General features: G+C 37.8%; 1 protein-coding gene across 1 annotated transcript in view; it reads left to right on the top strand.

Moving 5' to 3' along the window:
• The first annotated feature begins 652 nt into the window (after positions 1-652).
• CORIN (corin, serine peptidase) overlaps positions 653-18,298 on the top strand; it is a 140,865-nt gene continuing 123,219 nt past the window's right edge. Inside the window, exons 1-3 of the mRNA XM_010574553.1 lie at positions 653-670; positions 1,033-1,177; positions 11,401-11,596. Coding sequence (XP_010572855.1) covers positions 653-670; positions 1,033-1,177; positions 11,401-11,596 — 359 coding nt within the window. The remainder of the gene's footprint in view (positions 671-1,032; positions 1,178-11,400; positions 11,597-18,298) is intronic.

The raw sequence follows: 18,298 nt of genomic DNA, 5'->3' as shown, positions 1-18,298 counted from the left end.
GTCTCTTGAGGTTCTTTGGGGGGAGGCTGTCAGGGTAATGGATGCATTTACACTCAAGTCCTGTCATGAACAACTTCAACGTGATTGATCTTCCTGACAAAGAGGATAATCTATTAGTTATCCTTTGGGAAGACATTGTCTGGAATTAATAATCCTATCATCCAATTTCACCTTATTATAGGGAAAATTGTAATTTTTTTTAGTCAATTTTGAATAAAGATGTATTAACTTCATAACAACAGTTTCAGTCTTGCTATTAAATAGTCATATGGAATTTTGTTTTTGTTCTGTTTAAAAAGTATGACATTTTTCCAGTATATGAGATCATAATCTTAATGGAGTTATGTTTAAAAGTATATATATTAAGTACATGTTTAGGCTTTTGCAAAGGTTTGAATTTTTGTACTTTGTGCAGCTCAGTTGAATTCAGAAAATCATTTTTCTCTATTCTTCTATATTCCATTTATAGAACAGAAAATATTAGTTGCAAACTCTACAGAATACTGTGATAAGTTATAATTTTGCAAAGTACTTAGAAAATGAGACAGCATTATTGTGCATAATAACTGGAACAGTCGTTATCACTTCTGTTGTCACATAAAACAAAGATTATAATAGTTGCTTGATTCCTTAATAAAAGAAACTTAAGAACATGGCTCTTGAAGAATTAGTAATGGATTATTTTTAATTATAAGATAAGTGGTATTTAGCCTAACTGCTTAAATTTATTATGTATTTTACATTTTTTCAAATGAAATGCCTATCCAACTTCTAATTCATCAGAAATGTTTAGAAATTTCAATGAAGCTGTAAGTCTGTGGATATTGGCTGAACTAAACTGTTATATGGATTACACTAGACTGTCCACCAAAAAGAAAGTTTACATACAACGTTTCATTAAGAATCTAAAAGCCATTTATAGCATATATTGAAATCACATAGCTGTTCTGTGTAGTGGGGAGGACTGCTATTGAAAACATAGGAGTTACTAATTGACACCAGAATGATAAAACTGGCTTTTTTTTTTTTCAGGTCTTAGGAACAGATGAGGATAATATGGGGGATGGTTGCTCTCAGAAACTGGCTTCTGCCAAGTTCCTTCGACTTTTGCTCCTAATACTGATTCCATGCATCTGTGCCCTTATCCTTTTGTTGGTGATCCTGCTTACCTTTGTAGGTGAGTGCTAACAGAGTAAGTTGACACATTTTTAATTAAGGAGACTAAAACTGAGACTGCATTCTCAAGTGCAAATGTAACTGTGGACAATAAAGATATATCTGAGCACATCTACCCTACAAACTAATCTACCTAGCGACTTAATAATGTTTGTTGCAGAGAAATAAATATGCTATTTAGGTTTATATATTTAAAACCTGTTTAAGGTACCAAAGAGGAAACCTTTTCTGAATTACTCAAAGTAGATTTTTGGGGAGCACGCTACCTTGAGCGTGTAGTATGTAGATGGTTTTCAGCAGTCATTTTACAAGTACAAAAAGATATTTATGTTAGAACTTTAGACCACTGTCAGTGGAATGGAATATTTATCCCTTTATGTCACACATTGATGTGCAAGTCTGATTTTTATTTTCAGGTGAAAGTTAGCTTATAAATAGCCACAAATCTTTCTGAATAGCCTACAAAATATTACAGTTTAACTAAGGAAAAATATGAAATATGTATCAATGCAGAACCCCAAGTATGTTTTGTGGAAACTTGTTTCAAGTATATTAGACTTCATAATGGCTTAGTCTGTTAACTAACTCTGTGTCTGTTACAGAATTAAAAGGTAGTAATTTATTACAAAAATTTTTTTTAAAAGCCTTCCATTTGTTACCTTTAGAGAAGCTGACATATCATTAAATTGATTCAACTACAACATGAGAAAGACAGTAATGCTAGGTTAAAGCATTACTTTTTCAAGAAAAAAAAAAAGGTTAAAAAATCATCTGCTTTCAGTGCTGAGGGTTTCTGGGATTTTTACTTCTTTTTTTCTTAACGAGAATAATTTCTAGTTGAGCTTCCTTAAGGACTTCACAAGCACATCTGTAACAAGTGGGGTAGTGTGTGAGGTATACAGTTATAAATCTATTTTCCTATTTCAAATCCCCAACTTCAATCCACGTCGTAGAATCAAATAGTTAGCAAGCAGAGGAAGAAACTAAACACATCTCAATAGTACCTTCAGCACTGTCAAAATCAAGACAACTTAAATCTGTTTTCTCAATTCAGTCTGTAAAGGATTTGCAACAAGACGTTGTAGGCCTGTTCTTTTCATTTAGCTTAAGTTGGGGAAGTAAAAAAAAAACAACAAAGCTAGTGAATGTTATGATTGACAAGTAAGTCTTGGGATGTATCTTTAAACTAAGAACAGTCTGAAGTGGATTAAGATCAAATAAGTCTGGCAATTAGGAAATATGATGCCATTCAATTTACTTTCCTTATGTTTAGCATTCCATTTGTATCCTTCATATCCTCTGCCCTAGATTTTCATTCTTTGGTGAGAAAGCAGATAAAAAAGCAGGTGTATTTACGTCAGCCCTACTCAATCTCCTCCTCTGAGGCATGTATTGACATAACACTCATTAAAATGTATGAAAACCACTGGGGAAATGGGACCTGTTCTGATCCTACTTAGGTAGCAAAAATCAGGACTATGTCCTCTTTAAGTCAATGTAATTACTGTAGGGTGAAGAATAAGGCTTGGTGTTATTACCCGAGTCTAAAACTGGCAAAGCTCTCATCAGCATCTTTTGAATTAGTATGATTATAATTTAGTATTCTCTCTCAGTTAGCAGCTTTCATTCTATGTGCATTGATAGCCTAGAACAAATATATCTGATGACTGGAATTAAATGAACAAATTTTGTGGGCGTCTTTAAAGTGTGTGTAATATAGTCTTTTCTATTTACTGAGAATACACTATATCCAGAATTGTAGTTCATATTCTTCTCAGATCAATAATAACTGAATTCTGTTACAGTCTAATACTGGTATGATGACTTACAATGTAAGAAATGAGTTGATAGTTCTGACTGGCTAACACAAATTATTTGATATATAGGGAATTCTGTTCTTATTTTTTCATGAAATGGAGGAGTTAAATTCTGTGGTTTTCATTCTAGTATCATTCACTGGTGCTTAAAACATAAATGGAGAGCTCCAATATATTGCTTAGAACCTTATGAACTTCTTTGATTTGACTTTGGTAATGAACTCATCAGAAAATTAGGCCTTTTACATTTTGCATGAGAGTATTTTGTTTCCTGTGGTAAATTTGTAAGTAATTACTCTCCTCCTTCTATAATATTTTTTAATTAAATGAGGCATATACACATGAAAAAGTGTGCATGCACCTTAGAACTTTCCTGTTCGCTTTCCTTACATCTGTTTTGTTGCCTGCACATCATTGCAAGCTCTGATGTTGAAGAAACTGAAAAGTTGGTATGGGTGGAAGGAGACAGGTAGAGCAGTACCTATTTGAGGTGTGTCATGGGGGCCTGTATTCAGAATGTCATTAATCAACCTTTCAAAAATTATTTACCATCAAAGTATTCAAGATGCAAAGCCCTTGAAAAAGTTATTTTGTTAGAACCGTGTACAAAGAAAGGACAAAGCAAATTATCAGTAAAGATACATATTTTGACTAAAGATACAAGAGACTTTTATGGTACATAGAAGAAAATATCAAGCTGAGTTGTTTAGCTTTCATTTCTCTTATGTACTTACACTCTGGCTCTGCATACTCTTCTGTCTCTCATCAGTAGTATAGCATGCTTGTCAATCTGTAGAAGAGAACTTTGTAATGAATAAATGTTGTTTCACTCATTGAAGTAGAAGCAGTACCAGTTGCTATGAAGGAAGTCTAGCCTTTAGACCATGGCCATAATAATTTGTTGATTACATCAGGGGACAGGAGGGCTTAGGAATGGTGCTTGCTTTGGAGTGTTGAAGACCTCACATGCAAGACCTTGACCATGAAGACCTAACTCAGCAATATAAATTTGAAGGGGCAAGAAAAGGCTAGATTATACATGACTAAAATTACTGGTATCTTAAAATTTCATCTGACCCCTATAGACATAAAGAGCCTTCTAATAAGACTGGTCCATAATTTTTTTCTGGGGATAATAGTATAGTATAGTCAATTTTCATTACTTTCCAGAAAAAACAAACAATAACTGAATCCATGGTTTGAATAGCTAAATATTCCTTTAAAATGGAGAGACGTCAGATCACCTTCAACTTGTGTTAGAATCTGTAGTCTATGTCCCATTTTGCTTACACTGAAAAAGATACCTTAAATAATGAGTAGTATGCAAATGTTACAAAGGTGAAAATTAGCATGCTTGTAAGAATGAAAAACCTCTGGCACTTTCATTTTTTTACTTACAGAGAGGAAGTGTTCTAAACCACTTGAAACATAGTTAAAAAGTCCTTCACAGCTGGTGAGCATTATACCAAATTAAAAATTTTTTTGATTGTACCATAATTGCTTACCGTTGCAGTTATTTCTCTGGGAAGACAAAATGCTTTATACTTACAGTTCCATAAAGGAAAATCAATTATATTTATTTTATAGTGACAAATGCATTCCGTGGTAGATGTCCCCTTCCTCCCACTCCTTCACATCAGTATCCTCAGCTCATACTTAGGTGATCTTCTACCACCTCCTGTTAACAGCCATCCACAACTAATGCTTTGTCTATTGTTTTCTGTAGAATTCAGGACAAGTCTTGTGACACACATAAAGAATGGTTTCATGCATGTCAGACTTCTACAGTTCAGATGTAATTTTTGGGCATATGATCACACTGCAGGAACACATCAAAGAAGCCTGCCTTTCAGGCAAGCAGCATACTCTGTTATCTATGCACAATGTTGGGCATTCATGCATTTTGCAAAATAATATTTAAAAAATCTGTTAGTCCATCAATACTGGTGGGAATGAGGATTACAATCAAAGTCTCTAAGATGCACTGTTGACTATGGATATGCAAATAATTGAGGTTTTGGTTCTTTCACCATCCTTACATTATCAGCATGTAGTGTTTATATTTTGGCTCTGACATGTATTTTGAGATTAATTTTGGTTCTTGGTGAGAATTATTACAAGTGTTATGTGTGATGGGTTGTATTTAGCATTTTCATCTTACTCTCCTTAAAAACAAAGCTCACTCTAATAGCTGCATTTTTATTATCCTTGTATAAGTATGAACTAGCATGGGCAGTTCTCAAATCATTCTGTTGTTTGGGAAATGTGTAGCAAGATGCTGTCCACCTGAAAGATGCTGTCAATGTTCTTGCATGTCACTGGTTGAACAATGATCATTACTAGTATATCATCTGTGAGACCTGTATTCTCCTTTCCCTTCCCCTGCTGAGAACACAGAAGGAGCTGTGTCTCCTTCACAGAATAAACCTCAGGAAAAGTGCATTATAGTAAAACTACTAGGCTTAGCTTTGTGGCAGTTGGATCTTCCACATTCATAAGGTAACATGCATATGTCAAGACTTCTGTGTCAATTTGAGAACCCAACTGTACTGGCCCACAAGGAACTTTTTGCCACACAGAGGAAGTTAAAGTTGCAGGGAGTTATAGTTATACTCTAGGGTAAAGGATCTTGATCCCTGAATCATTTGGAGATGCTGTTAGTTCTCCAAGTGATGTCGAGCCTTGAGGCACATGACGTCCTCAAAATCTAAAGTGACTAGCAGCATGAAGATCTGAAAGTTACAGTTGTGAAAGCAACATGAAATATCAACAATTCCATTGTCAATCCATGGCAATATTTGCTGTAAGACAGGTGTCTAAATTTAGGAGTTTAAGACTAGCATATAAATAAACCATTTGGTCCTGGGAGTTTTTCTGGTGGAAGATGGTAATCATGAGCTAAATGATCTGCTGGTTCTTTAATTTGATCTTGCCAACCCAGCTATATTATGGGGAATGTCCAAAGTAGTGTATCCCAGAGCAGCCTGTATTTCACCCATCTGTAAGAACTAATTTAGTCTAGCAAGCCTTCTTTATACACCTGGAATGTTGGGGAAAAAAAAAAAGATGGCTGTGAATACAGCTCCAGGTCAGAATGCCTGCTGTGAGACATCACTGATGTCAGTGGGGAATTGTTTTTGTGATCTAGAGAATAATAATGAAAGTCTGTCAGTCCATCCAGCACAGATGGACAGAAGGTCACAGTGACCGAAGCACGGATTCTGGTGTGGCATAACTGATGCCCAAGGAGCCCATGGAGCTTTATTCAGTAGCCGGTGCAAAGTATTTAACACAGGCATAGAGTTCAGGACTGGTTTCTGAATTGCAATAGCACCATTATGTGTATGTTACACTTCATTTCTTAGGTTAAGAAAAGCTTTATAAAGAAATTTTTCTAGTTACATGACACATCATGCTCAAGAGACAGGGGAAAAAAGGTAAGATTTTTTTCTTAGACCACAGAGTTATGATTGTAACTGGGAACTTTCAGGCAACAACAGCTGTTAATATGAAAGGTAGCTACTCTCTTCCCCTCCAGCCCTTTAATATGATCCTGATATTTTTGCTGAGACTTTGTTGTCTGAAAGCCAGGAGTTGATGAAAGGGAAAATCTCTCCTTTCTGCACAGGACCTTAGGAGCCTGGCTTTGTTGTGCAGCTTCTTTAAAAGATGCCGTCCACAAAGTCTACTTTTTGTTCCATTTTATCTGGGAACTGATCCATTATTTGCATAAGTCACCTGTTAAGTTGAAAAAAAAAATTAGAACTGACTTCCTCTTTGGCCACTTGGGCAGCTAGTAAGCAGTTTAAGGTAATGTCTTTACTTGACAGGAGGAGCAGGATAAAGTCTATTACTGGAGCTCAACTGATGCGCAGTGGTTTGGTATGCTGTGGGACCTCCATATTATCAGTGATGTGCCTGTTTCTTCAGAGTGCAGAGTCATAGGGACGGACCCTGCAGAAGAAATCTCAGTGGATATGTGCTGGCTAGTTATAGTAGTGAACCAGCGGTTTATTCCCTGTGTAACTGCCTCATCCATTGCACATACTTTGGTAGGCTGCTTTGCTCTGTTTCATTAGCTTTTTAAACAAACTTGGTCTTTTTGAGATTTCCTGCTGTGAACTGCTAGAAATCACACAGTATACACTGCCAAAATCTCAATTTAATAGCTTGAACAGTGTGACTATTTCTTAGATCTCATAACTGTCCATTTCAGATCTTTCAATAAAACATTAATTCCCCAATAGTGAACACCAACTGGAAAATTATCAGTAAAACTGTTGGCAAAGCATTGCTTTGAACTGAATGACCGGGTGCCAGTTCCTCATTTTGGTACCAAATACAATGAAGGCCAGCATGCTGTATATTTCTGTCATCTGGACATGTCCAGCTGTAGCTAGAGACACAAATCCAAAATGGTTACAGCTATTTCTCAACCAGTTAACTATCTGGCTTATGATTTACTGTCTACAGCTCTATATGAACTCACATTGGAAGAATAGCTGGATATAGTGTGCATGTATACATGAATAAAATGCATGTTCTGTATGTGTTGTATGGCTGTTAGCAGACACTGGTAGAGTAATTCAGTTCTCATTACTGAAGATATTAAAAGAGAATTGATTGTTTTGAAGTATCACACTGTTTTCTTACCTATCTTAAAATTTAAATAGTTCCTTCAGGGCTTTTGATGCTATAAAAATCTCCAGTAAGCTTAATTTAAGACTGAAGATATACAGTGGTATTTTTAGGGGGGGAAGTATGAGAATCAAAGCAAATGGGAGCCTAACTCAGAGAGTGGACTCTGTAGCCTGGAATTGAGTGCTTGAATTCCCTACCATGCATTGGGAAGAAGTGAGGATAGGAGGAAAATGTGGGGGGAGAAGAAGGTGACTCAGGAAGGTGATCCAAAACCCTCACATACTAACCACAACAGAGTTGTCATCTAGAGTGAGCCAGCAGGGAATGCCAAACAGAGGTCTACACCTACCTCTCTCAAGGGCATATGCACCAGAGCCCAGGCTCATGTTATTTTGTGGGGGAAAAAAAACAACTATTGAAAAGAGTTCTAATACAATTCATTGTCAGCTGAGATGATACAGTTGGGAAGGGCTTTTGTGTAGAAGAGGTTCATTATGTGGTGCACCTGTCAAGAAGAGAAGGGGAGTTTTCACTAGGAAACTGTGAAAATAGAACAAAAAACATTATTATTGGAAAGATGGGTTGAAGAAGCAAACAAACATTTGGGGATCTCAGTGAAAGAAGTAATTCACCTTATGGGTAGTGAAAGACATAGCTATTACTTGTAATTCCAGAAAAAGCATGAAATAAGGCTGAGTGGGGAGAGGATAGAATCCAGTGGGTAACTTCAGTATTTTCCTTAACAGTGCTTATTGGTCCACTATATTAAACCAAAAGGGTTTTTTTAAATTTCAAGAGTTTACCTATCTTGTAATGTATTGCCTGCTATTCTGCTGAGTGATATATAAATAGCTAATAATTGTTACTTTGACTTCAAATCATTATTCATAGCTCTTTGGGACCAACATTTTGCAGGCTTTTTCTATTGTGTTGAGTGGAGGAGAAGAGGTGAGCCTAGGGAGGAGGAGAGAGAATGTGAAAAAAATCCCCTCAGCTATTCTTGAGTTATGGAAAAAAATTACCTCCAAAGGAGGAAAAAAGCTCATTTTAACTTTTTGCAAACTACAGAAAAAAACTACTGAAGTTTGAAACTTGAAACAAAGTAGGCTTCTGAATCATAGAGATTCAAAGCTTTATTTGGAATCGAAGCATCCAAGTAAAGCTACATAAGAGTGAGCACAATTTCTGAGCATTATCTGTCACAAAGTCTTAGATTTTAGCAAATCATATTACTACTGGTCCCTATTTGTGAAACCAGAGCACATTCATTGTTCCCATTTGGCCTGACCAGAGGACTCTAAAAAAAAAAAAAAAAAAAAAAAAAAGCTGCTGAAATAATTTGCAGGTGGGAGATTTTTAGTTGCTTCTGTAAAATACACTCAGTAAATTCCTCCAAATCCCAATGAATTATGAACATTTGCTGGTGGAAAAACAGAAACCTTAACATGTATATATATAAAGTTCCCCTGGGTTCTTCCAGTAGAAGTCAGACACAAAGATTTACTCACAGTTAGTGACACAGGAGCCAAAACAACCTAAACTGGATAAATGAGGACATGGTAAATCTCAAATGGTAACTGTTTCATTGAAGCAGGTTATATTTCAGGAATCTTACAAGTTTTTCTTGCTGGTTCCAGTTGCTACAGATAAAAGTTACTCAGTGAAAGAGGAAATACTAAGATTGCCCTTTCTTAGCTATTCTAGTTCTCTTTTCTTCTTACCTATAAAGCTTTGCAACCCTAAGTTACTTCAGACTGTAACTAGAAGTTGGATTCTTCTGGCATTGTTAGTTACTTGTAGCTGTGATTAATAAAGATTTCCTCCTGGCCAGTCCTTGAATTTCAGACCAGTCAACTGATTTAGTCTAGCTGCAGAGTGCATGAAGGGGTGAGAAAAGGAATTCAATAACAGCAGTGGGAAGGGGCTCAGTGGGTATGGGCTGTGTGTGGTGCCTGGAGTGGTGGGTTTGGCTGGGAAGAGAGGCTGGAGTGGTGGCAGGTGAACGATGCCTGGCTGAGAGGGGATCATGTGAATAGCCATCTTGGTAAATGCAGTAACCGAACTGAAAACGAAGTTCAGGGGAGATAGTGGTGGGTGTTGCGTGGACTCGAAGAGTCATCTGTACCAAGCTGCTAATGAAGGCTCAAATCAGTATGAAACTCTAGGAAAAAACGATTTACACTTCACAGCAGAAAGAAGAAACTGCGTGATTTGCCTTGAGTACAGAGGGTTTGTAGAGAACAACAGGAGGTGAATTCCTGCTAATGTGCTTCAGATGTGACCATCTTTCTGTCTTGAGGGCCTGTAGCTAGCAGTAAGGGTGAGAGAGAAGAAAAGGAGCTGAAAGGCTAAGCAGAAAACTCTCTTCTTTCCACATGGAGCCCAGCTGGAGGAACCTGTGTTTTCGACCTTTTCTTTGGATTTTGGCTAAGGAAATGCTGTTGTGTTTGTATCCCATCATTGAAAGGACAAATATTCTTCCTTCCCTTGTTTTTTACTTTATTGTCTTGAAACAATATGAGAGGAATGATTAAATATCACTGTTAGGAGTAGACAACAAGAAAAGCTATTAAAATTATCAACTGTTGCCAGGGTATTTAAAAGCTGTTGGGAGATTTTATGTTTTGGGGGATTCCTTTTAATTATTTGTAATCAAGTCTGGCTGAACTGTGTTTATTATGATTGTTAAACTCTTTTACATGACTGGCTAGTGGCAAAAATTCCTTTTGCTATTTACCAAAAATTTCTTATATTGTGATACAGAATGGTGCTTCTCTTCTAGCATTAAATATGACTCTAGTACATTTGGTTAAAAAATTTCAGTTAGTATTTGTAGTTTTTATTATAGATAACTAAGTTATATGTCCTATATAGGTTTGAGATGCCTTCTTTATTATTTGGATTAATTAAATATTTCACTAATAGTCACAGGTTAAAAATAGATTCTCTTACTATTAGTTTGAATTTGCTGATGCTTATGGGATGCATCTTGTTAGTTTTATGCAGCTGTTTTGATTTGTGAACTGTAATTACTTGCAACTGTTCAACACAAAACTAAGCAAAGTCTGTGTTTGTCTATGGTATAATAAACAAACAACAACAACAAAGAAACCCCAGGAAGTGCCTAAAATTTTGGATACAACTATATATTTAAAATCCAGTATCAGAGAAGAATGACAAAGAACTCGTGAACCTATATTTAGCAGTGGTAGTTAAATTATGTAATCCTATATAGAGAAAACAATACCTCTTTCCATTTTAAAAGTTAGTGAATATAAAATATATTAAAAATGTATCGGTTCCCTTGAAGCGTCAGAATTAGCTTTCAGAAGATGGTGGTACTATGAAAACAAGAGATGATGCAATTTAAAAAGAGAAAAAAAAATAGTATTGCCAATCTTGGTTAACACTATGATAGAACGAATGCATGTTGGAGCTCCCTGAAATTACACTCTATGGTTATAAACGTGTAAGAGTTCAGTGGCCTACTACAAGTAAGATTAAAACATTTTTAGTTCATGGAAGGGTTTATATGTTTCTCTATTTATGCTAGAGTAGTCATAGCTTTTGTTTTGATGTGCTACTGCTGTTTTGTTGAATATATAACATGAAATTCTTGACTTTAGTTCTCTTTAAATTAAACTTTGAAATAAATATTACTTTTTTAATCTGTGCCATTATATTTGTTATTAACCTTCCAAAACAATTTGGTAACACTTGTCCTTCCAGGTGATGTTAATTTTGGTGCTTTTTTCCTTGCTTTCAGGGGTGTTAGAAAAAACATGCTTTTATTCAAATGGAAGCGAGATCCTCACAGTTAACGGTGACATTGAAACATCTGATGTTCTTTTGCCAAACATGGTTGAAAACAGTTCCAAGATTGAGGCCACAATGGATCTCGGCACACTGCCCTCTTCCTGGACCACTGCGCCTTTATCTCACATTGACCAAATAAACAAGAACTCAAATATATTTAGAGAGACTTTCCAGGAAAATTCATTTGCTCTCACAACTCAAGCCACAGTACTCAATCCTCACCCTACGTATGATGCTGCTTTGGCAGAAGGCTCTGAAGACAGCACCCAGCTGTTTGCCACTGCAAAGGAGGTGACTTTGTGGTCTGCAGATGCATCCTTTAACAACACAGAGAGGATGACCACTCTGCCAGTATTAGGTCCTACCCGTCCATCTGTGCCACAAAAAGTGGATCGGAAAAAAAGTAAGTTTACATTTTATTTGGCTCCATAATTCTGACTCAAAAAGTACGGAGCATCCTGTTGGTATGCTTCCCAATGTGTTCCCATGAGTTCTAAGGAATGTGTCCCTTTTGATAATTTATTTTGTCATGCACATTCCATGTTGCAAGCAATTGGTTTCTTATCAGAACGTTTGATCGACCCTGTTGAGGAAGATGCAGTAAATTCTTTCAGGTATGAATACTGTTGTGGTTTAACCCCAGCCAGCAACTAGGCACCACGCAGCCGCTCACTCGCTCCCCCCCCACCCATTGGGATGGGGGAGAGAATCAGGAAAAGAAGTAAAACTCATGGGTTGAGATAAGAACAGTTTAATAGAACAGAAAAGAAGAAACTAATAACGGTAATGATAACACTAATAAAATGACAACAGCAATAATAAAAGCATTGGAATGTACAAATGATGTGCAGTGCAATTGCTCACCACCCACTGATCAACACCCAGTTAGTCCCTGAGCGGTGATTCCCCGCCCCCACTCCCCCCAGTTCCTATACTAGATGTGACGTCCCATGGTATGGAATACCCTGTTGGCCACTTTGGGTCAGCTGCCCTGGCTGTGTCCTGTGCCAACTTCTTGTGCCCCTCCAGCTTTCTCGCTGGCTGGGCATGAGAAGCTGAAAAATCCTTGACTATAGTCTAAACACTACTGAGCAACAACTGAAAACATCAGTGTTATCAACATTCTTTGCATACTGAACTCAAAACATAGCACTGTACCAGCTACTAGGAAGACAGTTAACTCTATCCCAGCTGAAACCAGGACAAATACTTACAATACATTCTTCAACTAGTGATAATCATGCTTGCTTACCAAGGCTGAAAATGAGTTATTGCAGACTGTATTCAGTTTGTAGATTGAATTTTCTATGTTTCATTAAGCTTATATATGTGGCAAGTACCTTCCTGAACTTGGGATGTAATTACAGTTACAACTTTTTCTGTGTTAATGGATAAATTCTTCTCTAATTTGAAGCGGTTTCTCTATGTAGCAATAAAATTCCAATGACGTTTCTGGGGACTATAATCAAAATGTCTAGAGAGAATAATAACAGTTAACTGTGATAAGTTTGGGGTTTTTTTGGTTTGACTATGAAAGCAGGTGCATTTCATTAGTGCCATGGTAATTTTATTGATTCATCATGTCAGTGGTACTGACAGGTTCCCTGATACTCTTTTGCTAACAGCTGAAACACTAGGGTACCATATTAAAATTATTTTGTTTCTTTTGAGCTGCATATCATTCCTTTGCTCTTGATCCCACCAGAGCACAAAGCAGAACTATATTCCAGGTCATAGAGAGATCTGAAAGAGATGAAAGGAGATAGTCAGTGACCTAAAAGTGGCACACTCTATTAAATGCATTTTTGAAATGTCTATAAAATGAAAATGAAGAGATGGTGTCTGACAGTGGTGATCACTTCTGAAAGGCTGCTGAATTATAAATTACTTTGAGGAGCAGGCCTGTGTGTCATTCCTCTACTGGGTTCTGTGCTCAGTTAATTTTTAAGACCTGATATTAGTTACCTGAAAGTTTTTGTTCTGCTGTTCCTTTTTAAGCATTCTCCCTTCAGGCTTGTGTCCCTGCTGCTCCCCCCCAGCCCCAAACAGGCAGATAAAAGTTGGGAAACAGCTGTTATGTCTTTTCTTGTTCTTTCTGGAGTGAAGTAAAAGTAGGGAAAACCTTTGAATAAGACTTTTTTTAAAACCTGGCACACAGAAGAGATTCCTTCTGAGGGCATTTCAGCAATAACTTACTTTCTCACTCATAAAGTAGCTTTCAAAAATAATAACTTACTGTGAATCAGTGATTTGTCAGTATTCTCTTCTGTCCCCTAGACTGTAGTGACTCCACAGGCTTTCTGTAGGTTCTGTTTACGGAATGATTTTTCTTAAACAGATTTATCTCTTTATTTTCTGCCGCTGCACCCCAAATTCAGAACAAATTTATAAAAATGCACACTTATATCTATTACTGATTTATTAATTTACCTCTTTTGGTATCTTGGTTAATTATCACCACGCCAAGGAACAGCGTAAAAGCATAGTGTGCTACACTACAGATACTTCCAAGCCACAGGATTTTCAATAAATACTGTAGCAAAGGACACCTCAAAGTTAGTGGCCTGATGATTAATATTGAGCAAAACTGTAGGGCAATATACTGCCTGATTTTGTTAAATAGGTCTTCTTTGATGTGTTGTGGGGTCTAACTGTTCCTATTCTAGAAGGTGCTGTCTTTGCATTGCAGTCTTAGTAACTGGGTAGATACAGTATGGATATATTGTGTAAGATTCTGTGTTTGTATTTGTATTCATCTGCCTAATCATCGTATTTGAGATACCTGGAATTCCAGGAAATATAGATGAAACAGTGTAAAACTTTTTTCCCTTTTCTTATGTTGGAATGAACTCTTTCGAGATAGATATAATATGCATGCATATTATATCTATGGGAGGTGATTATCTTGTCCTCCTAGGATGTTGACACAGGGACAGTGCTACAGTGGCTCAGGACAAGCTTAGGTCTGGATTTCTAAACTTTCAGATATTTGGGGTTTGGTATTATATAGAAAGGCACTTGTAGCCTATTCTGTGCTCTATTCTGGTAAGTGCAGTTTATTCCAGCAGCAGCATGACTGCATGTATATTCAGTAGGCATGACTACTTGGGATTCTACTTTGAGGTAGCTTCTTCTGTGTAAAGAGAAAAGGACAAAAGATTTTCAAAGACAGATGTGAAATACCACAGGTTTCTTTAAAAAACAAAACCAACAAAAAATCCCCACCCCAAACTGAGATACTTAAGTTAGGTTTTTCTCCCCCTATCAGATACATCGGGAGCTAGTATGTTACTAATCATTAACCTCTCAGTCTTGATTTCCACTTTCAGGTGTTTTGCTTATCTGTATTCATGTGGATGTTGCCTTAATTCTGGCTGTAGATACATTAAAAATGTAGATATATTTTGGGGATGCAGAAGAATTTGGTCTCAGAATAACTATGTGTTCCTGTGGCTGTCCAAGGCATGGAGGACTAGAAAGCAGGGGATTTTGAGAGTACACAGTGCTCCTCACTACCTCACTTGTCCTGGCCTTTGCAAATTAACTCCTTACACTTGTCCTTGGCCTTTTTGATCTCTCCTCTCCCACTAAGCTTTGTTTCTTGGAGAGAACTCTAAGGTAACAGAGAACATGGTCTGATGTCCACAGGAAGTTCTTGTGTATTCTGATGTGGAGGGAGGTGGGGAATAACTGGGAGATAAGATATAACTAAGTTTTGGAATAGTGAGACTGGAATAGCCTTTTGGAGCAAAAAGGATTTTTTGGGACAAGTAAAACTTAATGACCACATGGGAATGGTGGTAGTAGATCAAATTCAGTCTCTCTTGCTTAGTGTCTGGATCCAATTGTGACCATTCGCACATGCCTAAAGAAGAATAAACTAGGGCTAGCATACAGATACACTTCAACGTTATATGGTAGCAGATTCCAGTAATCTGCAGTGCATCCTAATGGGCGTTCTCCCATGAATTTATGTAATCAGTTTTGAACCCATGTAAAATGGAGCTTTGAGCTTTTTAGGCCTATCTTATAATGAAAATAATCGCCAAATGAAGTGTGAGGCTGATGTTCCATTGTTATGGAAGCAGGCAGATCACTAGCAGATAATCCATCAGTACAAGTTTCATCTGGTTCAGATGTGGGCAGGTGAATGTATTTCTGTTGATTTAGTAAGCATGCATAACTTGGACTTTATGCTGGTTTTATGCAGGGTGTTGAAAGACAAATGATATGTTGTACAACATAGAGACTGCCAGTGCAAAACCAACCAGACAGTTCTCTGAAGACATTTGAACTGGCATTCATGTGGCTGTAATGTTTTTGGTCTGGTGTTAGTATTGCTAGCACTGGATTTGCTTTACTGGTGAACCACAGCTTCAATAAAAGACATTAGAACACATTAATATGAGAAATGATAAACATTGTGAGCATATGGTATTCACTCAAGACTTGAAAATAACACAAGTAAGACATTGCTGAGTTACTAACTGGAGAGGAATGAAATTTGGCACATATGACATCAATTATTTAAAAAGTCCTTGAAGCAGAAGGAAGTTCTTTGGCAGAAGTTCTAGTAAAGAATAGATTAGTGGCTAAATGGAAATGCATGAGACAATAAGGAAGAGATGGAGGAAGTGTATTTTCATTTTACAAGGGGAAGCAATGCCTCACAAGTCTATTGGAAAGTTCTTCGAAGGAGTCAGTGAAAATGCTGGTTAATAGAACATATTGGGTTTTTTCAAAATGCTGTTAACAAGAGTCTTCACTGAGAAGTCTTAAACAGACTCTTCTCACAGACTAATTGCTAGTTAAAAGACAAAGGGAAAAATAAGAATGAATGGTTGGGCTCCACAGTGAAGAAGATTACTGATGGAGTCTTACAGGGTTTTCCGATTGGGGAAAGCAGTGAATAGTCAAGTAACAACATTTCTGCTAATACAGAATTATCTGTCTAAAATAAATAGCTGGGAATCACATAAAGGTCTCATAGTGGAGAGAGGGACTGATAAAAGGTTTAGATGACTTTGTGCCAATCTCGTGCAATTCTGTGCAAAAGAATGCTGGAGAGTGGGGAACAACCCTAACTCCATGTGATGCAATGCTGGACTCTCAGCTAGCTTTGCCACCGAAAAAAAGAGACCTGACCATTTGGTGCAGACAGCATTCTGGCTCCATGACTGTCAAGAAGGCAAACAGGGTGTTAGGTATTATCATGACATCTGCCAAGAACAAAACAGAAAATCTCATTACATCAGTGTATAAGTTCAGAAAGATAATGGTATAATTGGAAAGGGCAAAGAGCAGGTGACCAGACTGGTAGAGACTTGGAGTGGCTTAGCTGTGAGGAGGCACTAAGTAGGAGGAAGACACTGTTTTCCTGCTGGAAAACAGCTGGCTGAGGACTAAGTGGTTGTGGTAGATATCCATACCATTTTGAGTGTCCTGGAGAAATAGAACAGGGAACAGTTACTGTTTTTCATTATATTGGTAGATGCCTTTTTTTTTTTTTTGTTATCAGTAAGTTAAAACAAAAAAAAGGAGGCACACATGGAACTCATTGCCACAGGATGATGAGAATACCAGAAAGTGTGAAAATGCTTGGAGAACTTCATGAGGGGTTGGTCTGTTGGGGGCTTTTAAACACAATAGTCTAGTTGCAACCTCTGACTTGTGAAGGCTCAAAATTTTAGGTTGCCAGAAGTTGTTGTTATACTCCTAGGTGGTTGTTCTTTATATTTGCCCTAAATTCTTAGAATTTTTCTTGAACGTATGATGGTGGCACCTACCAAAGGCCAGCTTCTGAGTTAAATGTGTCCTGTTACTTCTGTGTTGGAAAGCGAGTGAAGGAATATGTTTTTCCTGTGGAGGGATTTGAGCTTGTGTGAGTTCATGTTTAAATGTTTTCTGAAGGCATGGGCCATGGTCCTAAGTCACTAGGATGGCTCACTGGAGAGTTTGTTGATAGCAAAAACGTCAGGAAGGGAGTATTAGGTGAACAAATAGGTTCAGTAGTGTGTATTCATGGAATTTAGAAGTATATGCAGTAATATTCTGTTTGCCTGTCAATCAATGCTTCACAGAAAAAGAACCATATACTAAATAGTAATTATCTTAAAGAATAAAGGATGTTTTTCCAAGATAAATATCAGTACAATTTTATTGGTACTTTTTGAAAAAAAAGTAAGCTGCAGTTAGGCAGTAAAGTGGGGGATTGACCAGGAGAGATCTCAAGTGAATGAGAATGAGCGGGATGTTTTTGTTTCAAATGAAGCAGACTCCCTGTTTTGTAATGCTGCTGATATGGGGAGACAGGAAGGAGAGTGAGCGAGGGTTGACATTCTTCCTAGAAAAACATCCTGTAAACTAAGGGAATACGCACTGGGACAAGAGGTATTAGTATCTGATTTTTTCTTCCACTCACTGGTGTTTATGCATATGTGTATTTAATATCCCTTTTTTTCTGTGCCAGGTCTCTCATACTTCTCTCCTAGCAGACAGACTAGTCACCCCTCTGCCATTTCACGAAAAAGAGTTTCAGTGGAGATCTGTGGCAGCGTTCAGCTCCTCACATGAAAAGTAACACGACCGAGCTTGATCTTCTGCCGCACCTGTCTGTGCTTGGCATCCCCCCCACCCCGCCCCAGCAGGCTCCAACGCTGCGAGGCGCTGAGAGAGCAAGACCCGTTCCTCAGCGCAGCCCCAGAAGCCGCAGCGGGGCCCCGCGATGCCCCCCATCGGCTCCTGCGGCCGATGGCTGCCGCTGAGGGCCGCGGGCCCCCGCCCCGCTTTCCCCGCCCGCCCGCTTGCGGGGCTCCGGCCACGAGAGGGCACTGCTGCCGCTGCCGGCG

This window comes from Haliaeetus leucocephalus, unplaced genomic scaffold (assembly GCF_000737465.1).
Source record: "Haliaeetus leucocephalus isolate CR32 unplaced genomic scaffold, Haliaeetus_leucocephalus-4.0 Scaffold439, whole genome shotgun sequence".
Taxonomy (NCBI): domain Eukaryota; kingdom Metazoa; phylum Chordata; class Aves; order Accipitriformes; family Accipitridae; genus Haliaeetus; species Haliaeetus leucocephalus.
This window is presented reverse-complemented; position numbering and strand designations above follow the sequence as displayed.